General features: G+C 36.4%; 1 protein-coding gene across 1 annotated transcript; it reads right to left on the bottom strand.

Annotated features, from left to right (window-relative positions):
• Positions 1–2,666: 2,666 nt before the first annotated feature.
• Positions 2,667–5,342, bottom strand: LOC122006351 (L-type lectin-domain containing receptor kinase IX.1-like). The gene has a single exon (XM_042561823.1). The coding sequence runs from the start codon at positions 5,323–5,325 to the stop codon at positions 3,319–3,321; it is 2,007 nt and encodes a 668-aa protein (XP_042417757.1). The 5' UTR covers positions 5,326–5,342; the 3' UTR covers positions 2,667–3,318.
• Positions 5,343–21,998: the final 16,656 nt, after the last annotated feature.

Raw genomic sequence — 21,998 nt, forward strand, 5'->3', positions numbered from 1 at the left:
AAGAGCATAAATGATATTTAAAAAATCATAGAGGTCAAATTATAAAAGTTCCATCTTGACATGTTAAACTTTTATATATAGTTTGCTAAAAATTTGAATTATTTTGTTTTATTAATGTTCTTGGTAAAATTAATTATTTTATAAACCGCTCAAATTTTTTGTTTTAATTTTTTTTTAAAAAACAGAAGATATTATCTACTAATATAAAATTTTTAAAAATTCTTTGACAATTATATTATTTTTTATAAATTTATTAACCAAAATCAGATTTTTAAAATTAAAGTTATTTCAATTTTTTAAAAAAAAATTAATTTTTTTATTAAAAATTATGTTTTCTATTGCTATAAAATAGTTTCAAAATTTTCAACCATTAAATAAATTATTATGAATTTTTTTATCAAAATTAATTTTTTAATAATTAAAATTTCTATGAGAAATATTTTTGAATAACTTAATTTTAATGTGGATAAACATTATATTTTATACGCTAAAAAAATTAGTAAGATTTTTCCAAATCTAAAAATATTTTTAATCATTAAATTTTAAAAATACATGTTTCTATTTAAAAATATTTATGTTTACTATGAAAGAAAATAGTATTTTCATAAGAAATTTTATTTTAGTCTGAATGCTTTTGTTTAACATTAAAAAATATTTTCAAGATTTTTCATAATTTAAAAATTATTTTTAAATTATTTTTACAAAAATGAGAGTTAATTCTTAAAAATTATTTTATTTGTAAAATAACATCTGTAAAAGTATAGAATATTAAATCATCTGTCATCAACCCCTAGAAAATTTATTATAAATTTCTAACTCTATTTTCATGTTTATCCTAAATTTTTTATATAATCGAATGGGGAGAAAAAATATAGGGAGTTAAGTTAAAGGGGGTAAAATTTGTTTTTGCAGTATTTTATATATTTCAAAATGTTTTTATTTTTTGTTTAACCCTAATCTTAACTTAGATTGATATATATTAAAAAAGGGATTGTAAGTACCTCACGGTTAATTTTAATGTGATCAATCGAATTAAGTTAGGTCATGTATTATTTTAATCCCTTGTAAGTGTATAAGAAGTTAGGAACATGAGAAGTCGAGTGAAAGACGAAGCGAGTGAAAAGGATGACACAGGAAACGAGTCAATGACTCGGTGCATCTGATAGACGAGAAGTTGTAGAAGAGTACACAAGTAGACGAGAAAGAATGCGTGTGGAGCATCTAAGGGACGAGAAGTTGAGGAAGAAGTCTGTTCGAGGAGAAGACCGGAGTTGAGTTCGAGTAAGCTCAATTCCGGATGACCAAAGCATCACCTAAGCGAGCAAGAATGAATAGTACTTGAGGCGTTTCTAATGGCTTTGGAGGCACCTCGAGCTTAGAAGGGAAGCTGTTGCATTCAGGACCCAAGACACCTCCAATGTGCCTAAGACATCTTGCATGAATACTATCAAGGCACCTCCAATCATATTGAAGGTTCCTCCAACGAAGCAGAACTGTTGAGTGACCATTGAAACATGAATAAAACTTTATCCATTTGGAGATGCCCTGGATCCCTTTGGAGGCTCCTTCAAGCCACGTCGGCTCAATAGTAACATTTCCCAAGAGGCTATAAATAGCCCGTGAAACTAAGAATTAAACAACAATCATTGTATTCAATTCTTAGTTAGTCTATGAGGTTTTAAAGTTTGTAAGAGGCTACTTCACATTCATGAATGAGTTATTTTAGTGGAGCTTTTCAACTGTCTTGGATTAATAACTACCTAAGTTGTAACGAAATAAACTCTTAAGTTTTCTTACTATTTTTCTTATATTATTCTCTTTAATGTTATTTTTGACTATTTAATATTGTGTTGTTATTAAGTTCAAAAAGCAAGAGATTCAAAATATTTTTCAAAGCTATTCATCCCTCTCTAGTTAGCTGCCAACAGTCCTACACAAATAATCTGGGTCTTAGAGTAGGAGTCGTCGAAGGCTCCGAGTCAAATAAATATCTATGTACTATTTTATTTTATTTTATTTTGCTTATTATCACTTAGCTTTTTTCATTGTGCACTTGTTTTAAAAGAAAATTGAAAAAGAAATTTTTTTTAAATACATGTGATTCACCTCTTCCCTCTCCACGTGTATTGGTCCTACAACCTCTATATCCCTTGGTCTCAAATTAATGATGTTCATCAACAATTATCATTTTCATGATCCAATCTCTCCTAACTGGGACATAGTCGTGAATCGAGTCTTTATATCCCTTGATCTTGGACCAGTGGTGTCCATTAGTAATTGTCTTTTTTTAGGGTTCAATCTCTTTCGACTTGGACATAATCACGGATCAAACCTCTATATCCTCCTAGTTTCAAACAACGTCTATCAATTATTATTATTTTCAGGATTCAATCTCTTCTGACTTAAACATAATCACGAATCGACCACACATATCACTCTTTAGGACTCAATGCTTCTTAAATCATCCCTCGGCTTAGTTGTGATTAAAAAATAAATATAAACATAGTCAAGGATCGAGTAAATCATCCCTCGCCATTTTCGGGAAGGATCTCATCTCCTTGAATTGCCCCTCGGCTTGGTTGCAGGTAAAGCGCCTGCACCAAGATCTTCTACATTACAAAATATGGACCACGTGACTTTATAATAAGATGATGTACTTTTTCTACTTAGACATAACATCTCATTCATTAGGAAAGACGGATCATTTTTTTTTATATATAAAAAGAGTCTGTTTACATGGGGACATATGCACACACATGCACACTTAAAACACCACCGCATCTTCTTATTACTGTTTTATTTCCACCTCCCCTCGTCCAGCTCCGATCCTTCTAGGTCCGGGATGGAAAAAAAAAAATTAAAATAAATTTAGGCCGTAATCATTTAAGGCCCTAATTATATGTTAAAAAGATAAAAATAAAAAATAATATCAAAAAATTTTGTAATATGAATTAACTCAACTATTTAAGATCCTATACATACTTATAATATATAATACTAAAAAGAAAAATTTTAGACCCATTCAAATTATGAGCTCAGGTCATCGTCCAATACCATCCTTCTCCAAAGCCGGCCCTGCCCTCGTCTACCGGAGATTTAATTTGAACATCGGGATGGTTAAGCCCGAGCACCTTCTGACCTCTGTTCTATATCTTTTTCCATCTCTGCTAGCTTTTCCGACGATCAATCTTCCCTCGGCTTTCGTCAACATGGTCAACATCAAACGTACCTCACCGATGGCTCATTCTTCGGGCACGAAGGACTAGGTGTTGATGCTAGATAATAAAAAAAATCAATTCACGAATCTCGTTGCATGGATCAGCTTGTGGTGTTGTCAATGGCAGGGATATTGATCATAGAGCATGCCAAAGAAGCAGAAGCCGTACTGCTTCGAGTTCCAGTCGTCGAGCTCAAAAAGGTCCCGGACATGGCGGCCAGCGTATCGAACGACGGCTGGTAATAGATCGGATGCGGCCTCGCCGGCGGCAGTCTTGGAATTTCCTTCTCCATCGACAGCACGTTGATCGCCTGCTGGATCGTCGGGCGGAGCTTGCAATCGGGATACGCGCACCACAATCCCACCACCATCAAGCACTCCATTTCCTTCCGATCGAAGTCGCCAGCGAGCCTCTCGTCCGCCGCCTCCAAGATCGCTCCTTTTCCGTACAGATCCCACACCCACTCCACCAGCAGCGTGTCATCCATCACCGGCCGCCGCCCGCAGGCGATCTCCAGCGCCACGATCCCGAAGCTGTACACATCGGTTTCTTTACTGGCCTTGCCGTAGTGGTAGTACTCGGGGGCCATGTAGGGCAACGTCCCCGCCGGCATCGTCGTCTGCGGACCTCGGCCGTCGTCGGCGACCAGCCTGGCGAGCCCGAAGTCGCCGAGCTTGGCGTTGAAGGCGGAGTCGAGCATGACGTTGCTGGGCTTCACGTCGCGGTGCACTACCCCCGGATCGCATTCATGGTGGAGGTAGAAGAGCGCCGACGCCAGCCCTATCGCCGCCTTGTGCCGCGTCGGCCACCGCAGGCATTTCGTCGAACAGTAGAGGTGCGAGTCGAGGCTGCCGTTGGGCATGAACTCGTAGACGAGGAGGAACTCGCCGCGGTCGTGGCACCAGCCGAGGAGCTGCACCAGGTTGCGGTGGCGGAGGCGGCTGATGATGGTGACCTCGGAGATGTACTCCTTCTTCCCCTGTTTGCCATCTTTGGACACCCTCTTGATTGCCACATCCACCCCGTTTAATCTGCCTTTGTACACCGATCCGAATCCACCTTCCCCGAGTTTGCCCTCTACTGCGAAATCCCTAGTCGCCGAGGCGAGTTCTTGGTAAGGGAATCTCTTCGGCCCCCTTTCTCTCTCAAATTGGTCGTCTATGGCGTCGTCGTCGTCATCCTCCGCCACATCGCTAACAGGGGGCTTCCCCTTCAGAATCAGGCACCAAATGAACCCCGCAGCAACCGCCACGAACGCAATCATTCCGGAGGCCACACCGAAGGCGACTGCAACCGCCGGTGTCTTTCTAGCCCCTCTTTCTTCCAAGGTCGAGTTGAATGACCAAGAAAGGAGGGTGTGCGCCTCGGTCAAGTTACCGGTGGTCGCGGAGAACCCCATCGTCACCTTCTCCGGAAGGACCTTTCGCAGGTCCACGACGAAGGATAGGGCGGCAGAGGTGGCGGACCGGAGGCCGGACTCCGGATCCGGTTCGTAGTTCACCAGGACGCTCAAGTTGCGTGCTTTCGAATCATAACTCACCCACGCCGTCGCCGGCTTGCCGCCCCTGATGTCGACGTTCCACGGCGTGGTCACCGCGGAGGTGATGTTGTCGACGTCGATCCCGAGATGGACGCCCTTCGGGTCCCAGTCGTTGCTGAAGGTGTCGAACTCCACCGCCACCGTGCCGGCGGGGGAGTCGGAGAAGGAGCTGTTGCTGAAGATGCCGAGGAAGCCGCCCCGGGCGTAGTTGAGCTCGGTCTCCCCCGACGACAGGAAGAAGGCGAGGCCGTCGCCGAACTCCGACTTGTTGAACGAGTCGATGACGAAGGAGAAGCTGGTGATGAAGTCGGTGAGCTCGCCGGTGCCGGCGTCCCACAGAAGCAGTTCCTCTGCGTACTCCACTCTTCCGGTGGCGTATTGCATGGGATCCCTAGTGAGGTTGATGCTGGCGCCGTTCTTTCTTGCTTCGTACTGCAGTAAGAGCTGTGAATTGGAAGCTGCTCGACTGAAATCGGTGAAGTTGAAGAAGAGGGAGTTCGCCAGAAGGGGCAGTGAGATCGACAAGCAAAGGAGAACACAGAAAGCTCCGATGTCCATCTGCGCCATGGCTGGTAGATTGTCAGAAGAGAATCTTATTAAAGGGCAAATTTTAAAATACTATTTTTTAAAAAACAATGGTAAAAATATTCTGAAAATAGATATGATCTTTCCTTTTATTCTTTAAAAGGAAATGAATCTTAAATTCCAATACCGTAATCAGATTAATCATGTTTATCAAATGACTGCCTTCAGTTTCATTAATTTCCATGGCCATGGTCAGATTAATCATGTTTATAAGATGACTGCCTTCAGTTTCATTTTCTTAAAAATTTATATATTTTTTTCTTAGTAATTGATTTTTAGATATTCAAAATGATATCTCTTTTTTCTAAAAAAAAAAATATAAAGATTATCAATCAAATAATATTTTCCCTTTTTTCATAAAATAAAAATTAAAAATAACCAAATTAAACGCGGCTAACATTTCTATTGTCAACGGTCTAAATCAGTTGAGCATGCCTGATAAAAAATATATTATATTAAAATGTTATTAGACATAATTTAGGAAGATATTGATCAAATAAGAAAAATAAATGAAGAAAGAAAAAACCAAATTTAATTAGAGGAATGGTCTATTGCCAAGAAATTTCTCAGGAGGGAGGGATTTACATTGAAGCTTCCAATGTCCCATTCAAGAAAATGTGGGCTTAAACCAACGCAATATTTTATATGAAACCTCTTGCCATTCGTTTTTTCGAAAAGAAAAAAATAACTTTAATCTGCCATTAGAGAGAAAATGCACGTGACTTTCCTGTTTTTTAAAAAGTTTTAAAAATTGGACAGAGACCAGATGAGCTGGAATGCATGTCTAAATCTGTACTTAACTGTAAAGAATAATCTGCAGGCTGACTTAAAAAATAATAATAATTATTATTATTATTTATTTTTATTAGATTTAGTTTCAAGTTTACATGGATCCAAGCGCCTTACACAGTTCGATTTCACAGTGATAAATCAGTAAATTGAACAAGTATTTCTCCCGGCTTAAAATCGACTCTTGCTCTAGGCAGATTGGATTAGCGAATCTAGTCCGATCCATGACCTAATCTTTATTATATGTGAACAGTATCCACTTTCTGTGATGCTATTGAATTCAGAGATCAAATCTTCTGATCTAATTTTATAGATTAAGAGATGATTCATAATATAATTATGATTACATCACGATCATAATTTGATTGTAATTGATTATGATTTTTTCTTGAATTTATTTTCTCCCTTCAAGTTATAATTTCGATCGGAGTGAACAGTCGAAAATTACCTAGAGACCGTCTCCACTCGGTGCTCGACCATCCGCCCATTACCAGCGGCTTCTAGTCGCCCACCCACACCTAAACTATAATCTGGATGGGAAAATAAATTCAGGGAGGAATCATAATCAATTGTGGTCAAATCACGATCACGATCGGATCGTAATTATATTGTGGACCATCCTTGGTCCACAAAAAGTGGATAAGACTTGGTCCACAAAAAGTGGATAAGACTTTGGTTGTTTCATTTTTTTTCAGTTAATAAATTTGTAGATGAACCGAGGAGCATGATTTACAAAATCATTTATGATTCTATACTCCGGAAATACTAAATCTATCAATCAATTGGGATTGAATTTTATAATGGAATCGGAATTGAATCGGTGAAATTGGTATAATTTTATACCATAATTTTAAAGGTCATAACTTTTTATTTAGATTGAATTATAAAATGTACAATATATCAAATCGAATATCGTTTAGAAATTTATATTTATTGTCAAATGTAACTCATAATCATCCATTCTTAAGCTAAAAAATATCATTTAAAATTTATTGAAGACTCTAAATAAATTTTATTATTATATTAGAGTTATTTTCATTTTTCATAAGTTTTAAGACTATTTAAAATATTTATTTAATTGATATAAGAGAGTTTTGATCCTCATGAATTTTTTTATTTCATTCATTCCTTAAAAGGCTACTAGTTTATATTTTATTTCATAATATCATATTGAGTCAACTTTTACGATTGTTGTTTGTTGTTTGAATGAATAGGATCAATATTCGATCATATCTATCCAATCCTCACATATCCGATCCTATCACTATAATCTTTATCCCAAATCAATGCTGAGTAGGATCACAAGTCTACCAACTAGGCTGAGAGCAACAACACTGCAGCAGCTTTCTCCGAAGCTTTTATCAAATCTTTTTAAATCATTAAACAGTTAGTTTAATTACCAAATGCATCACCCAGAATTATCCTTTATCCGTCAGATAAATGGTACCGAAGTTCTTTAAAAAAATTAAATTCCTTCATAAATTTTTGGAATATGGAGCCGTTCGGTAAGTCCAACCACGTGACTCTATCTTAATTTATAACTCATCTAGAGATGTTCTAGATGTAATGTTATTATCCGTTGATTGAGATGTCGGGTTTGAATCATCTTATCAATTTTTTATTTATCAGATAAGTAGTACTGAGACTCTCAAAAAATTCCTTCGGGAGTTTCTAGGGTATGGGATCGTAAAGCGATGGGCCCAGTCATATTAAAAAGTTTACCCTACCTTAGGAGGGTGTATTCAATATTGGACTTTTAATTACTTTGAATGACTTTTGTGGATTTTAAAAATCTAGGTGTATTCAATTTAAACTTTTATAAACTCTATAGAAATATAATGGTTTCCAAATTGAATTTTTATAGAGTTTTAAAAAGTCATGTGGTATTCAAATTCGACTTTTTAAAATTCTATGAAAATCTTTTGGTATCCAAAATTTTAATAGATTTTCATGGATTCTTTTAGAACTCCTTGGATATAAATTTTAACCAATGAGAGCTCTCCAAAATACTTGGTATAAGTTTAAATATAAAATAAAAAGTCTTCTCCTCACCCTTGAGATTTCTATAGACTTCAAATCATTTTAATTTTTTACGAATAAGTCCTTTATCTTTCCGCTCCTCGATTTTGATTATTTCTTTGAGCCCCGTCCAGAGCCTACCAATATAATAATGCACAGTCCAACTTGACGCATATTCAACAAAGAATCTTCACCACCTTGATCACATCAACGGTCTACCATAAAGATTACTTTAGGGGTGTGTTATCCTCTATTACAAAACTAACTTATACATGTTTTTTTTTCAACTTTATTATTATTTTTTTTGAATTTTATGCTTTTCTCTATTATTTTTGTTTTTAAAGTTTACGTTTTTTTTTTTTGAAATTTATGTTTTTTTTAATTTAGTTTTTTTTAAGTTTTTACTTTACGTTTTATGATTTTTTTTTAACTTTTACGTTTTTTATTTTACGGTTTTTTTAGTTTAAGTTTTTTTTTTAAAGCTTAAGTTTTTTTCTTTACATTTTTTTTAAGTTTATGATTTTTTTTAGTTTACCGTTTTTTTTAAATTTATGTTTTTTTAGTTTATCGTTTTTTAATTTTTCTTTAATTTTTTTTTAAGTTTACGGTCTTTTTTTTAAATAAAATTTTTATTATAAAAAGTTTGCCTTGTGTCAGATTACATAATTTTCTTCGTAAGGAGTGTTGTTCTGATGAATTTCTAATTAAACCAGATAATGAAGCTTCATCATCCTTACCAGAACAAGTTCATGGTGTCAATTGCTTTGAGCAATTCTCTAATACTCAAGAACAACGAGCAAATGCCAATGCATGGAGAGATACAATAGTGAATCGAATGTAGTACGATGTTTATCATATTGATAATAACGAAACGAATTTTTCTTTCTTCTAAATCCACAAGTTTTCATGAAAAAGTTTATAAATGTCTATAAAAGTCTTGCAAAAAAGTCTATAGAACTCCATAGAATTCTTTTCACAACTACGCGAGATTCTATACAAGTCAATAAAAATCAATCAACTCCACAAAAGTCTATTATTAAAAAAAAGTCTATGAAAGTCATTCAATCTCTTGATTGAATACACCCCCCTTAGTTTTACCTCCGGGGCTATGGTGCAACGGTAAGACATTCAGGTTGTCATCGAGGTACCCGTGGTTTGAATCTCAACTATGATGAATTTATATGAATTTTTCTTTCAAATAGGGCACACAACTAAAGGATGTTGGGCTCCTGAGCCGTCCGCTACGAACGCTTTCTGATTTACCTTGATAATTGATGAAAAACTTCCATGAGATGTTACCCGCCTGATTAAATTTTTTTTCTTCAAATTAGTATCAATTTCACAACTTTTTAAAGTAAAAAAAACGAGCATATATATCCCTTAATTTAATTCGTAGATTGTTTGAAGAAAAATAAATTAAGACAAACAAAAGGGAAGAAAATTTGGAAACTTTTGATTTAAGAATTGCTTTAGTACGAAAAGAGAGAGAACAGTGATGCTCTTTGTGTTTCCAATTAACGCGGGGGAATAAGATTGGATTGTGCCGTCTCCCCGTTAAGCATGCTTATTGCCTGGTCCATGGATGGCCGCAGATTGAAGTCCGGATGGGCACACCAGAGGCCTACAACCATCAGTCGCTCCATTTGTTCTTGGTCGAATTCACCGTTTAGCTTCTCGTCGACTTCTTCAAGTTTGACTCCCGTCGCGAGAATCTCCCACACCCACTCCACTAGTTTCACCTTGTTTGGGTGCTCCAGCACCTCTATTGGTCTTCTCCCACACGCGATCTGCAACGCCACGACTCCGAAGCTAAAGACATCAGACTGTTTCCTGGCTTTGCCAGTGCTAAGGCATTCAGGGGCCATGTACCCCATCGTTCTGGCGAACGCCATGGTCTGCAGGCTCTGGTCGTGTTCGATGAACCCAGCAAGGCTGAAGTCGCCCCGTTTGACAGTTGATCCCGTCAGAAAACTAAAGGGTTGGAACCTAAAGATACGCCACAAGCTTTTGGCCTTCGAGCGGAGCAAAGGGAGAAGATGGAAAATGATACTCATGGACCTGCGCAGACCACAAACAGCTCACACGAAAGCGTTAAAGCTAGAATCAGGGAAGAACTCCTTGACACAGGTGTTGGTGTAGTTTTGCATTAACGGTCTAACTCAAGTTTTGATAAATGACAAGTAAGTTAAGTTAGGTTCTGTTGTGATCTAACCACATGATTAAGTGTGCAGTACGAAGTCTAAATAGGTCGACGGGTCGATCGGATATTTGACAGGAAACCCAGCAAGGTCAACGAGCCGACCGGATAGCTGGTATGAAGTCCAGATAGGTCGACGGACTGACCGGATATCTGACAAGAAATTCAGCTAAGTCGACGGGTCGACCAGATAGTTGATACGAAGACTAGATAGGTCGACGGACTAACCGAATATTTGACAAGAAGTTCAGCTAGGTCAACGGGTCAACCAAATAACTGGCATGAAGTCCAGGCAAGTCGATGAGCTGACTGGATGTCTGGCAAATTGGTAAGTTAAAGTAAGTCACTGGAGGAGAGTGACCAAGTGAGAACACGTCCCGATTGAGGGGACAGTAGAGTTTAGGTTCAGTTTGGGATCCCTAAACTGAGACTCTGACTAGTTCCTAGTCCTGGAAGAACATAAATTAATTACTACTCTTTATTGTTAAATTATTATTTATCCTAATACTTGTTTTGTAGATTATTTGGACTAACGTTATTTTGCAGAACAGAAGGAGAAAAGTTTCCTTCGGATGAATAATGCCCGAAGACGCCTTCAAGCAGTGAAGACGCCTTCGTACTGTTCATAAAAGACGTCTTCCACAAGATAAATTTTGGCCGAAGTCGTGGATAAGTGTCGGACTGTTCGGGATCAAATTTGTCTCATTGGAGACACCTTCCATGGCTATTGAAGGCGCCTTCCATGGCTATTGAAGGCGCCTTCCATGCCTTTATAAGGCTGTCTCAAGAAGGCATTGAAGCATAACTGATATACAAGCTACTGCATGTTCATTTAAGCTTCTAACTGCTCCAAGCTTCTGCTACGACTCTGCTGCAAAGCTACTGTGCCCGACGACTGTTCTGAGGACTTCCGATCGCGGCTGATAGACCGACATTGACACACGAACGCTTCTACATTCAAACTCTAGGTGTCGGTAACAAACTTTACTATTGTACTTACATTCTGCAAATGGAAAGTGTAGTCTATTACACTTATCTGAATTATTCTCTATATTCGATTCCCTCTTCTGGGGGTATCAGAAGAAGTCTTTAGTGAATTATCCATCGATAGGTCTGTGGGATCTAGGTCTTGGAATAGGAGTCGCCGAAGGCTCCGAACCAAGTAAACTATTTACGTTTTTTGGTGTTGGTTTTTCATTTTAATTTTTCGCTGCGTACTTTACTTTGTTTTTAAAACTGAAAAGAAAAGTTTTGAAAATCACTTGATTCACCCCCCCCTCTCACGTGCGATCGATCCAACAAGTGGTATCAGAGCAGGGTTTACTCTGAATTGGTGCAACCACCAATCATGCCGGGGGAATAGTTTTTAGATTTCTTTATTTTTTGTATTCTATTTGAATTGATAAAACTTTACCGATTCAGATAATTTTTTCGTTCGGTTTTAATTTGAGATTGGTGCAACACCTCTCAAATTTTTCTATATTTTTATATTTATATCTTAAACTCTGCTAATCTAAGACCAAGTCTTGGTACCTTCTTGAGTTTATCTTTTCAGCACTCAAATGACACAATTTGAAGGGTATAACACTGTTCATCCTCCCCTATTCAACGGTGATGACTTCCTGTACTAGAAGAAGCGGATGGAGGCATACTTGAAGACCAACTTCGACCAGTGGTTCAACATCACCAGAGACTACAAAGCTCCCATCGACAACGTCGGAATTCCAATGGACCCAGAACATTTGAATCCGGAAATGAAGAAAAAGGCTTAGATCGACTTCAAGGCTCTCAACACACTCCAGTGCGAGTTAACAAAGGAAGAACTGAATGACGTCAGCCCACATGAAAATGCAAAGGAGTTGTAGGATAAACTTATTGAATTGCACGAGGGAACCAACGATGCGAAGGTAACAAAAAGGGATCTTCATTTAAATAAATTATTTAACATAAAATTGCAGGAAGGAGAATCTGCAAGTCAACTACACACGAGGATAAAAGACATCCTCAACGGACTTCACACTATCGGCCACTAGATGGAGAATCACAACTTAATAAGGTATGCTCTAAATGTGTTTCCTCAAAATGCACTATGGGCATCCATTGTGGATGCCTAAAAGATTTGGAGGAACTTGTCCAAATTAAAATTAAATGAGTTATTTTGTAAATTAGAGCTGCACGAACAGAATAATGCCAAAACTGAGAAGAGTATTGCTCTTATTGCAGGGACATCAAAAGAACAGTCCATAACCAAATCTGAACATGAAATTAGGGGTGCAATTGAGCCGAGCCGAGCCAAACTCTTGGATGTTTGAGTTTGACTCGATTATAATCGAGCCGAGTTCGAGCTTTATTTAATGAATATATTCATGGCTCACGAGCTTATTCGAGCTTTTATCGAGCCTAAACGAGCTTAATAAATATAAATTATAAATTTAAATATTCATTAAAAACTAAATTATATATTTTAAAAAAATTATAATATTCTTGTTAAAATTTATAATTTTATTCTAATAAATAAATTTAATATATTTGTCTATGTTTTTCATAAGTAGAGTGTAAAATTTATAAATTCAATATCAAAACTATTATTTTTTTAATTTAAAAGTTGATTTATGAGCTTAACGAATGTGTTCACGAGCTAACGAGCTGAATATTGTGAAGCTTGAGCTTGGTTTGTTTATTTTAACGAGCTTCATTAAATGAGCTCAAATGAGCTTTTATCGAATCGAGCTTCGAATAGCTCACGTGCGGCTTGGCTCATTTACATCCCTACCTGAAATTGAGTCTGACCAAGACTCAGAGGTAAAGAATACCTGGTGAACCTGGTAAGAAAGATGTGTTGGAATATATACTAAAAGCATATCTTTTGTAAACATTTATTTTGAAATAAAGAATCACATTGGTCAAAAATGTCTATATTTATATGTTAAGTGTAGTTGTTCAATTAATTTATATTGTAGATAACATGGTGTGTGGTGCCACACACAGAAGATTATGTTATCGGTTCTTTATAAATTATAAACAGTAGCTTACGACTAAGATGGAAATGAACAAACCATTGAAATAGTTGTAGTGTAATTAGGTATTAGTTTATCTTGATTAATAAATTACACTAGTACACTCTGAGTGTATTGAGCATGACCATTTGAAATAGTTTCTTTTTATACTGACTAAATAAAAGAACAATACCTCTGTTATTATGGAAGTGTGTGCTCTTAATCCTAATATAATAACAAGTACATATACTTAATATTTATTTCTTTGATTTATCAATGAGTGCGATTTAGTTCGATAAATCAATAGACCTGATAAGTTGGGAAATGATATTACTTATAGTGTGTATTGTTGATTATAGAAGGAAACTGAGTCCTAGTAATCTAGGGTGATGATGTCCCCAAGAGGAGCTCATAAGGTTTGTCATGTAAACCCTGCAGGTGGACTTAATCCGGCATGACAATAAGGATGAGTGATACTATTCTTGGAACTAGATATTAATTAAGTGAGTTGTCAGTAACTCATTTAATTAATGGACATTCGATATCTTAAACATAGGGAGTCTAACGCACTCATAGTAAGGAGCCCATAATGTAATTTGAGATTGATGCGGTAATTCAATAATAACTCTTTAATGGTATGAGTTATTATTGATAAACTCGAGTTGAGTGTTCAGAGTGAATATTCACCAGGAATCTCAAATTCATCATGAGACTAAAATTAATTTTTCCTCTCAGTTTATGTTGTAACTTCAATAAAACCTTGTACCCACCTAAGCCTATTTTCTAATCCGTACGTTGACGTTGCTATCCAAGGTTGGTTCTCAATTCTGATGTGTCAACGTTTGAGAGCTTCGAAAAGCAAAGCTTTGAAAAAATGTTGAAGAAGTTTTGAGGAGCTTTGAAAAGCAAAGCTTAAAACAAATTAAAAAAAAAACGTTGAAGCTTTGAGAAGTTTTTACCAACTTCTCACGTTGAAGCTTTGAGATGTTTTCTTTTTCCAACGTTGATGTGTCAACGTGGAGGAGCTTCTCATGTTGAAGTTTTCAGATATTTTTTTACCAACGTTGATGTGTCAAATGGAGGAGCTTCTCACGTTGAAGATTCGAAAAGCTCATGCCGGCCGCATATTCACATTAAAAGTTGATGTTTTAATTTTTAAAAAATCTTTTCTAAAAACAGATTTTAAATTTTAAAATTTTCCTCTTTTATAATGGGCCTCATGATTTTTAAAAAAGAATATTTTAATTAATCTTTCTTTTTTTAGTTGTCTACATGGTTAAAAGAGAGATTAATTTTAAAAAATTTTCCTTTTGTTGCCATAGACAATAAGAAATTTAAAAGAGAAAGATTTTAATTGTTATTTTTTTTGCCAAGATCAAGGATTATAAAAGAGAGGGAGAGGGTGCCTCATGAGAGAACCTTAGGTTTTCTCCTCTTTTCCTTGGTGTGGCCGGCCCTCCTTATGCTTCTCTCTTTTCCTTAGTGGGCGGCCATGACTTCTTTCCCTTCTCTTTGTTTTCTTCTCTTAGGCCGGTGGCACCTTTCCTTTTGTCTCCTTTTCTTTTGCTTCCTTAGGGCCGGCAACATCAAGGCTTTGAAAACCTTATGGCCGGTTGCTTAGAGAGGAAGAAGAAGAAGAAGAGCATATGGTGGCCGGTTGTTTGGAGAAGAAGAAGAGAAGGAAATTTCCTAGTTTGGCATCACTTGGTGGCTAGAGATTCTTGGAGAAGAAGAAGTGGCTTAGGTGGTTTCATCTTAGAAGATCGTCGCCCACACGACGTCCAAGGAAGGAGAGGAATACAATAGAAGATCAAGAGGTTATTAGAGCATACAAAAATGTATAACTAATTAATTATTTCCGCATCATGATTAATTAGTTCATGTTTATTTTTTGTATGAGTTTTGAAATACCAAACACAAGAGGCATATGATTCTAGAGTTTTCGGTTATGTTTCGAATTTGTGTTTCTTTTGTTTTATTTTTCGAATTTGTGATTCGATTGTTCTTTTTGGTTAAACCTAGAGTTATATAAGGAAATTAAATATTAGCTTTCCTTAAAAGGGTTTGTCTAGGAAGTGGTGGTTGCTCCCATATCCAAGAAGGCCTAGTGCCTCGCCATGTTTAACCTGGAAGCCAATTTTGAAAATTAATATTTAATTGAATTTATAACATAGGTGGATTTGGATCAATAGTGTTAAGTTCCGCTTGCGATCCAAATCTAAACCATCAAGAACAGATAAGTTAAATTTGGAATCAATAATGTTAAGTTCCGTTTGCGATTCCTAATTTAACTTCTAAATAACACAATAGATTATTTAGGAAAGGTTTGACACTTGTACAAAATTTTTGTACAGTGAAACCGGTACGACCTTCCTAGGACTAACCAATAAGATGTATACCAGGAGAAAGAAGAATTTCAACAACAAGGACCTGCAAAAGATCAACTCCTCCTTAAATTCCAACAGTAAGAATGTGACCTGCTTTGGATGTAACAAGAAGGGGCACTACAAGACCGACTGCCCGAATCTGAAGAAAAAGAAGGCCCTCAAAGCAACGTGGGACGAATCATCCGGAGATGAATTAGATGGTGGAGAACCGAAGCACACTAACTACCTCGCGCTGATGGCTTACGAATCAGTATCAGAAGACGGGTCTGAACTCGAATCAGGCCACGAGTCAGCACTCGTTTCTAAAGGTTCCGATGAGGTATACTTTACTTTAAGTAAAAGATTTTTCAAAATTCTTGTATGTTTAAATAAGAAATTAACTAACTCTAAAAATTGCATAAATGAGCTAACAGAAGAAAATAACAAACTTAATGAACAATTAAAATCCAGTTCAACAACTGAATCAATTCAAGCTGAAGTTCCAACTCAAGTTGCAAAACTTTAGGAGGATAATCTCAAATTGAAAAATGAAATAATTGAACTAAAAGAATTACTACAAAAATTCATAACTAGATCCAAGTATCTCGACATGATACTTGGGTCACAAAGAGCTGTGTACAATAAGTCCGGACTCGGATACAAGTCCAGCTCAACCAACAAATCCTTTATATCATTAGTTAAACAAAATAAGACTCAAACTAAAGCTTGAGTTCCAAAAGCGTGCCTAACCACGCAATTAGGAATCAACCAATATTATGTACCTAAAAATGAGAACCACTACATAAAATCAAATCTAACTAAAACATTAAATTCAAACCAAAATAAATCTGTAAAACTAAATTCTAACATTAAAAATAAAATAAAATTAAACAAATTTAATTACCATCAAGTTCACTATAATTACAAAAGCAATCGACATAAATCCAAAACTTGAAAATCAAGCTCAATAATTCAGGGGAGGCTCCAAATTAGTTGACACCTCCAAAATAACAAATTACCGGGCAGGGTAATTAGGACTAGCTAAAATAAATACAACAATTTAACTTGACAAAAGTACCGGTGAAGTTTTGGATGATAGTAGGTTAGGAAAACTCTGTCTATGCATGTCTAGGAAGATATGACTTCGACCTGATGTATTTGGCTTAGTGGAACTAACTTAAGTTACCCGTTACGGATCTTAACTAGTTAAACCAAGGTTTTGTATTAAGTTCAGTGGATAGGACTATTTGGAAAACCTTGACAGCATGGTTACTCTAATGATGTCCAGGTGACTCACCATAACCCAGAAGTTTATCCAAAGAATGTCTGTTTGTTGAATCCAAAGATAAACCTGAATCTAATACAAAGTTAAACCAAAGTCTGAAATTAAACTTAACTCATCTCACAAAATTATAGGATTCTCTAATTGAAAACGTAGATCGGGTAAGATGACTAAGGAATTTAAAATTAAAATTCAACTTAAAATTAAAATTTAAAATTAAACTTAAAATTAAAATTAAAATTTAAAATTAAACATTAAACTTAAAACTTAATATTAAAAATTAAAAATTTAAAATTAATATTAAAATTAAACTTAAAATTAAAATTTAAAATTAAATATTAAACTTAAAATAAAAAATTAAAATTAAGATTAAACTTAAAATTTAAAATTAAAACTAAGGATTTAAAATTAAAATTTAAAACTTAAATTAAAATTTAAAACTTAAATTAAAATTTAAAACTTAAAATAATTTCAAATCAAGGTTAATCTAAATTGGTCTTAATTCCTACCTGCGGTAGGAAACCAAGTGGATATTGGACAGTGGTTATTCTAAACACATGTCTGGGTCACACCAAATTCAATCAATTAACATACAAAAGCTTAGAAATAGTTGTCTTTGGAAACAATGACAAACTCAAGGTAATTGAGATAGGTAATATTGAATTTAAAACTGATTTTATTATTAAGGAACTGTTACTTGTTGAAAATCTCAAATACAATCTTCTTAGCATCAGTTAATTGTGTGATTCTGGATAAAGGTTAGGTTCTTATCTTCTGAATGCTTAATTATGCACATAGATAATCCCACCATAAAACTAAAAGGGTTTAGAAAAGACAATATCTATGCAATCAACCTAACTGGTTCCTCGCTTAAGTGTCACTTGATACAAAAAGAAGAAACCTGTCTATGACATAGAAAAATGTCACACACAAACTTTAGAAATCTAAGTAAATTAAATGGATTAGTTAGAGACTTACCAAAATTATCCAACTTAGTCTCAACAATTTGTAATTCCTGTCAACAAGGAAAACAAACAAAGTCAACTCACAAATCAACTAATCAACTTCAAACAAATTCTATACTAGAACTATTGCACTTGGACCTATTTGCCTCCCATGGAATCAAATCAATAAATGAGAGTCTTTACTGCCTAGTAATAATAAATGATTACTCTAGATTCACCTGAGTAAAATTCTTAAAAAGTAATGATGAAACATTTGAAGTATTTAGTAATTTTTTAAAACAAATTGAAAATGAAAAAGACAGAAAAATTAAAAGAATCAGAAGTGATAACGGAAGTGAATTTAAATATCACAACTTTAATCAATTCTACCTTGAAAATGAATATCATCACGAATTTTCTTACCCTAGGACACCCCAACAAAATGGAATAGTAGAAAGAAAGAATAAAACTCTACTTGAAGCCTCTAGGACAATGTTAAATGAATATAAATTACCAAAATATTTCTGGGCAGAAGCTATTAGCACTGCATGCTATGTACAAAATAAAATAAATAAAACTTATAATAAAACCTCATTTGAACTCTATTATAATAAACAACCTAATATTAAATACTTTAAAGTATTTGGATGCCCAGCCTATATACTAAACACAAGAGAACACTTAGAAAAATTTACCTCAAAAGTAGAAAATGAAATCTTTGTAGGCTACTTATTAAACAGTAGAGGTTACTGTTGGGACCAATTATGTAGCTAGAGGGGGGGTGGGGGTGAATAGCTCGGCGCGATCGTCGTGCTCTTCGTTGCTTGTTTCTTTAAAGATATGCAGCGGAAATACAAGAAACAACACATACAACGCTAACACAAAGGATTTACTTGGTATCCACCTCAAGAAGAGGTGACTAATCCAAGGATCCATACACTCACGCACTCTCCACTATGAAAACGCTCCTTTTCGGTAACTACCGAAGGCGGAGAAGCCTTACAACACTCTCAATACAAGAAGAAAGCAAGGGAAGACAAATACAAGAAATATCTTACAAGATATGCAATGAAGACCCTAACCCTAGCTTTTTCTTCTTGCTGTAACTTGCCTCTTGACTTGGACGTGCCTCCAAGATGCTTCAAGAACTGGCGTGAGAGTGGAGAGGAAGGCTATGGAGAACTGCTGTGTAGAAGAGAATCGAAGTCGTGGAAGTTCTACCAAAGATGAATGCACGCCAACAGCTATATTCTGCGCCAACGGTTAAATCCCAATCGATCGTATTGCTCCCAATCGATCGGGGAGGCTTTGGATCGATCGACCGATTAATCCAGGGTGTCTCTATGCTCTTGGTAATCGCCTGGATTGATCGACTGATCGATCCAAGGCTTATCGTACGAAATCACACCTCCCAATCGATCGCCCGATCGATCAGAGGCTCCCAATCGATCGACTGATCGATTGGGAGGCTTTCTGTTTGCACGACACTTCTCCCCAATCGATCCACCAATCAATTGGGAGAAGGCTTGTCGCGGGGACTCTCCCAATCGATCGACCGATCGATTGGGCATGAGCCAATCGATCGGCTGATCGATCCAGCTCTTATTTTTACCCAAAAATAAGTCCAAAGTCCCCTAAACCAACATCCGGTCAACCATGACCTGTTGGTACATCACGCCTAGCATCTGGTCACCCTTGACTTGCTAGAACTCCCTCAACAAGTGTCCGGTCAATCCCTTTGACCCACTTGGATTTTTCTCCACCGGGTGTCCGATCAACCTTGATCCACTTGGATTTCCCGTGCCCAGTATCCGGTCAATCCCTTTGACCTACTTGGGCTTCCCAACACCAGATGTCTGATTAAACTTGATCCATCTGGATTTCCTGTGCCTGGCTTCACTCACCAGGACTTTCACTTAGCTTCACTCACTAGGATTTTTCTTCTGCCTAGCTTCACTCACTAGGACTTCTCATTTGCCTGGCTTCACTGACCATGACTTTCTATCTGCCTAGCTTCACTCACTAGGACTTCTCATTTGCTTGGCTTCACTCACCAGAACTTTCCATCTGCCTAGCTTTACTCACTAGGTCTTTCACCTAGCTTCACTCACCGGGACTTTCACCTAGCTTCACTCACTAGGATTTTCCAGCTGCCCGACTTCACTCACCTGGACTTTCCATCTGCCTAGCTTCACTCACTAGGTCTTTCACCTGGCTTCACTCACCAGGATTTTCCAACTGCTCGGCTTCACTCACCGGGACTTTCACCTAGCTTCACTCACTAGGATTTTCCTTCTGCCTGACCTCCTAGTTAGTACTTTCACCTGGCTTCACTCACCAGGATTTTCCAGTCAAGTATCCAGTCAACCTTGACCTACTTGACTCTCCTTCACAATCTCACCACATGAACAATTGCGCCTGCAATCTCCATGTCTTGTCTCCATGTATTGTCAAACATCGAAACCCAAACATCAAGACTCGAGCTTGACCCAATTCAAGCTCAGTCAACCAGGTCAACCTTGACTTAGGGAATATTGCACCAACAGTTACAGAGTATATAACAAAGTCACACTAAGAATTGAAGAAACCTCAAATGTAAAGTTTGAAGAGACCAACTAAAACTTAGAACAAACCCAGATTCAAACAATTGATTTTGTTCAAGGTAGCAATAGTCAAGGGGGGGGGGGGTAGTGAAAACCTAAGTCACGAAGAAGAAGATCAACCTCAAGTAAATGAACCCACTAGAACTGTAGAGTTAACCCAAACCATCCAATAGCCCAAATAATTGGTGACCCAGGCATAAGAGTTTAGACTAGATCGTTCTCTAGAAATTTAAGTCAAATATCTTTAATCTCAAAAATTGAACCCAAAATGATAGAAGAATCCTTACTTGACCTAGACTAGATCATAGTCATGCAGGAAGAACTAGTCCAATTTGAAAGAAACAAAGTCTGGGACTTAGTACCACCACCTAACAATAAAAAGGTAATAGAAACAAAATTGGTATTTAGAAATAAACTAAGTGAAAGTGGAGAAATTATTAGAAACAAGGCTAGACTAGTGACTAAGGGGTTTAGTCAAGTAGAAGGACTTGACTATAATAAAACATATGCCCCAGTAGCTAGACCTGAGTCTATCATAATGCTACTTAGCTATGCAACCCATAAAGGATTTAAGCTTTATCAAATGGATGTTAAATCCACCTTTTTAAATGGGCTAATAAAAGAAGAAGTTTATATAGGTCAGCCACCTGAGTTTGAGAGTCTAGACCATCCTGACCATGTCTTTAAACTTAAGAAAGCATTGTATGGTCTTAAATAAGCACCTAGGGCCTGGTATGAAAGGTTGACCTCTTATCCAATTTCCAAAGGATTTAACCAAGGATAAATTGATCCAACTTTGTTTGTAAAATCAATCAACCAAGATATCTTTATAGCCCAAGTATATGTAGACGACATAATCTTTGGTTCAACTAATTCAGAATTTTTACAAGAATTTATAACCTTAGAACAAGAATTTGAAATGAGCTTAGTAGGTAAACTAACTTACTTTTTAGGTTTACAAATTAAACAAACGAATGAAGGAAATTATGTTTATCAACAAAAATATATTAAGGAATTACTTAAAAAATTAGAATGGAAAACACCAAAGAAATAAAAACACCAATGACAACTAACACAATCTTAAATAATGACCCAAATGGAAAATCAGTTGACCTAAAATACTATAAAAGTGTCATATGTAGCCTTCTATACTTGACTGCAAGTCGATCTGACATTTTATTTGTAGTTAGTATGTGTGCTAGATACCAAACCTCTGCTAAAGAATCCCACTTAACTAACAAAAAAAGAAATTTCAGATATCTAAAAGGAACTTTAAATGTAGGAATTTGGTATCCTAGAACACCTAATTTTGAACTCATAGGTTACTCTGACTCAGACTATGCTAGTAATAAACTAGATCGTAAAAGTACAAGTGGTGGATGTTGTTGGAACCCCAAGGTTGTTTTAATGTGATCAAACAAGTTAAGTTAGGTCCTGTTGGTTTTTGATCCCTGTGTCT

This window comes from Zingiber officinale, chromosome 7B (genome assembly GCF_018446385.1).
Source record: "Zingiber officinale cultivar Zhangliang chromosome 7B, Zo_v1.1, whole genome shotgun sequence".
In the NCBI taxonomy this organism is placed as follows: domain Eukaryota; kingdom Viridiplantae; phylum Streptophyta; class Magnoliopsida; order Zingiberales; family Zingiberaceae; genus Zingiber; species Zingiber officinale.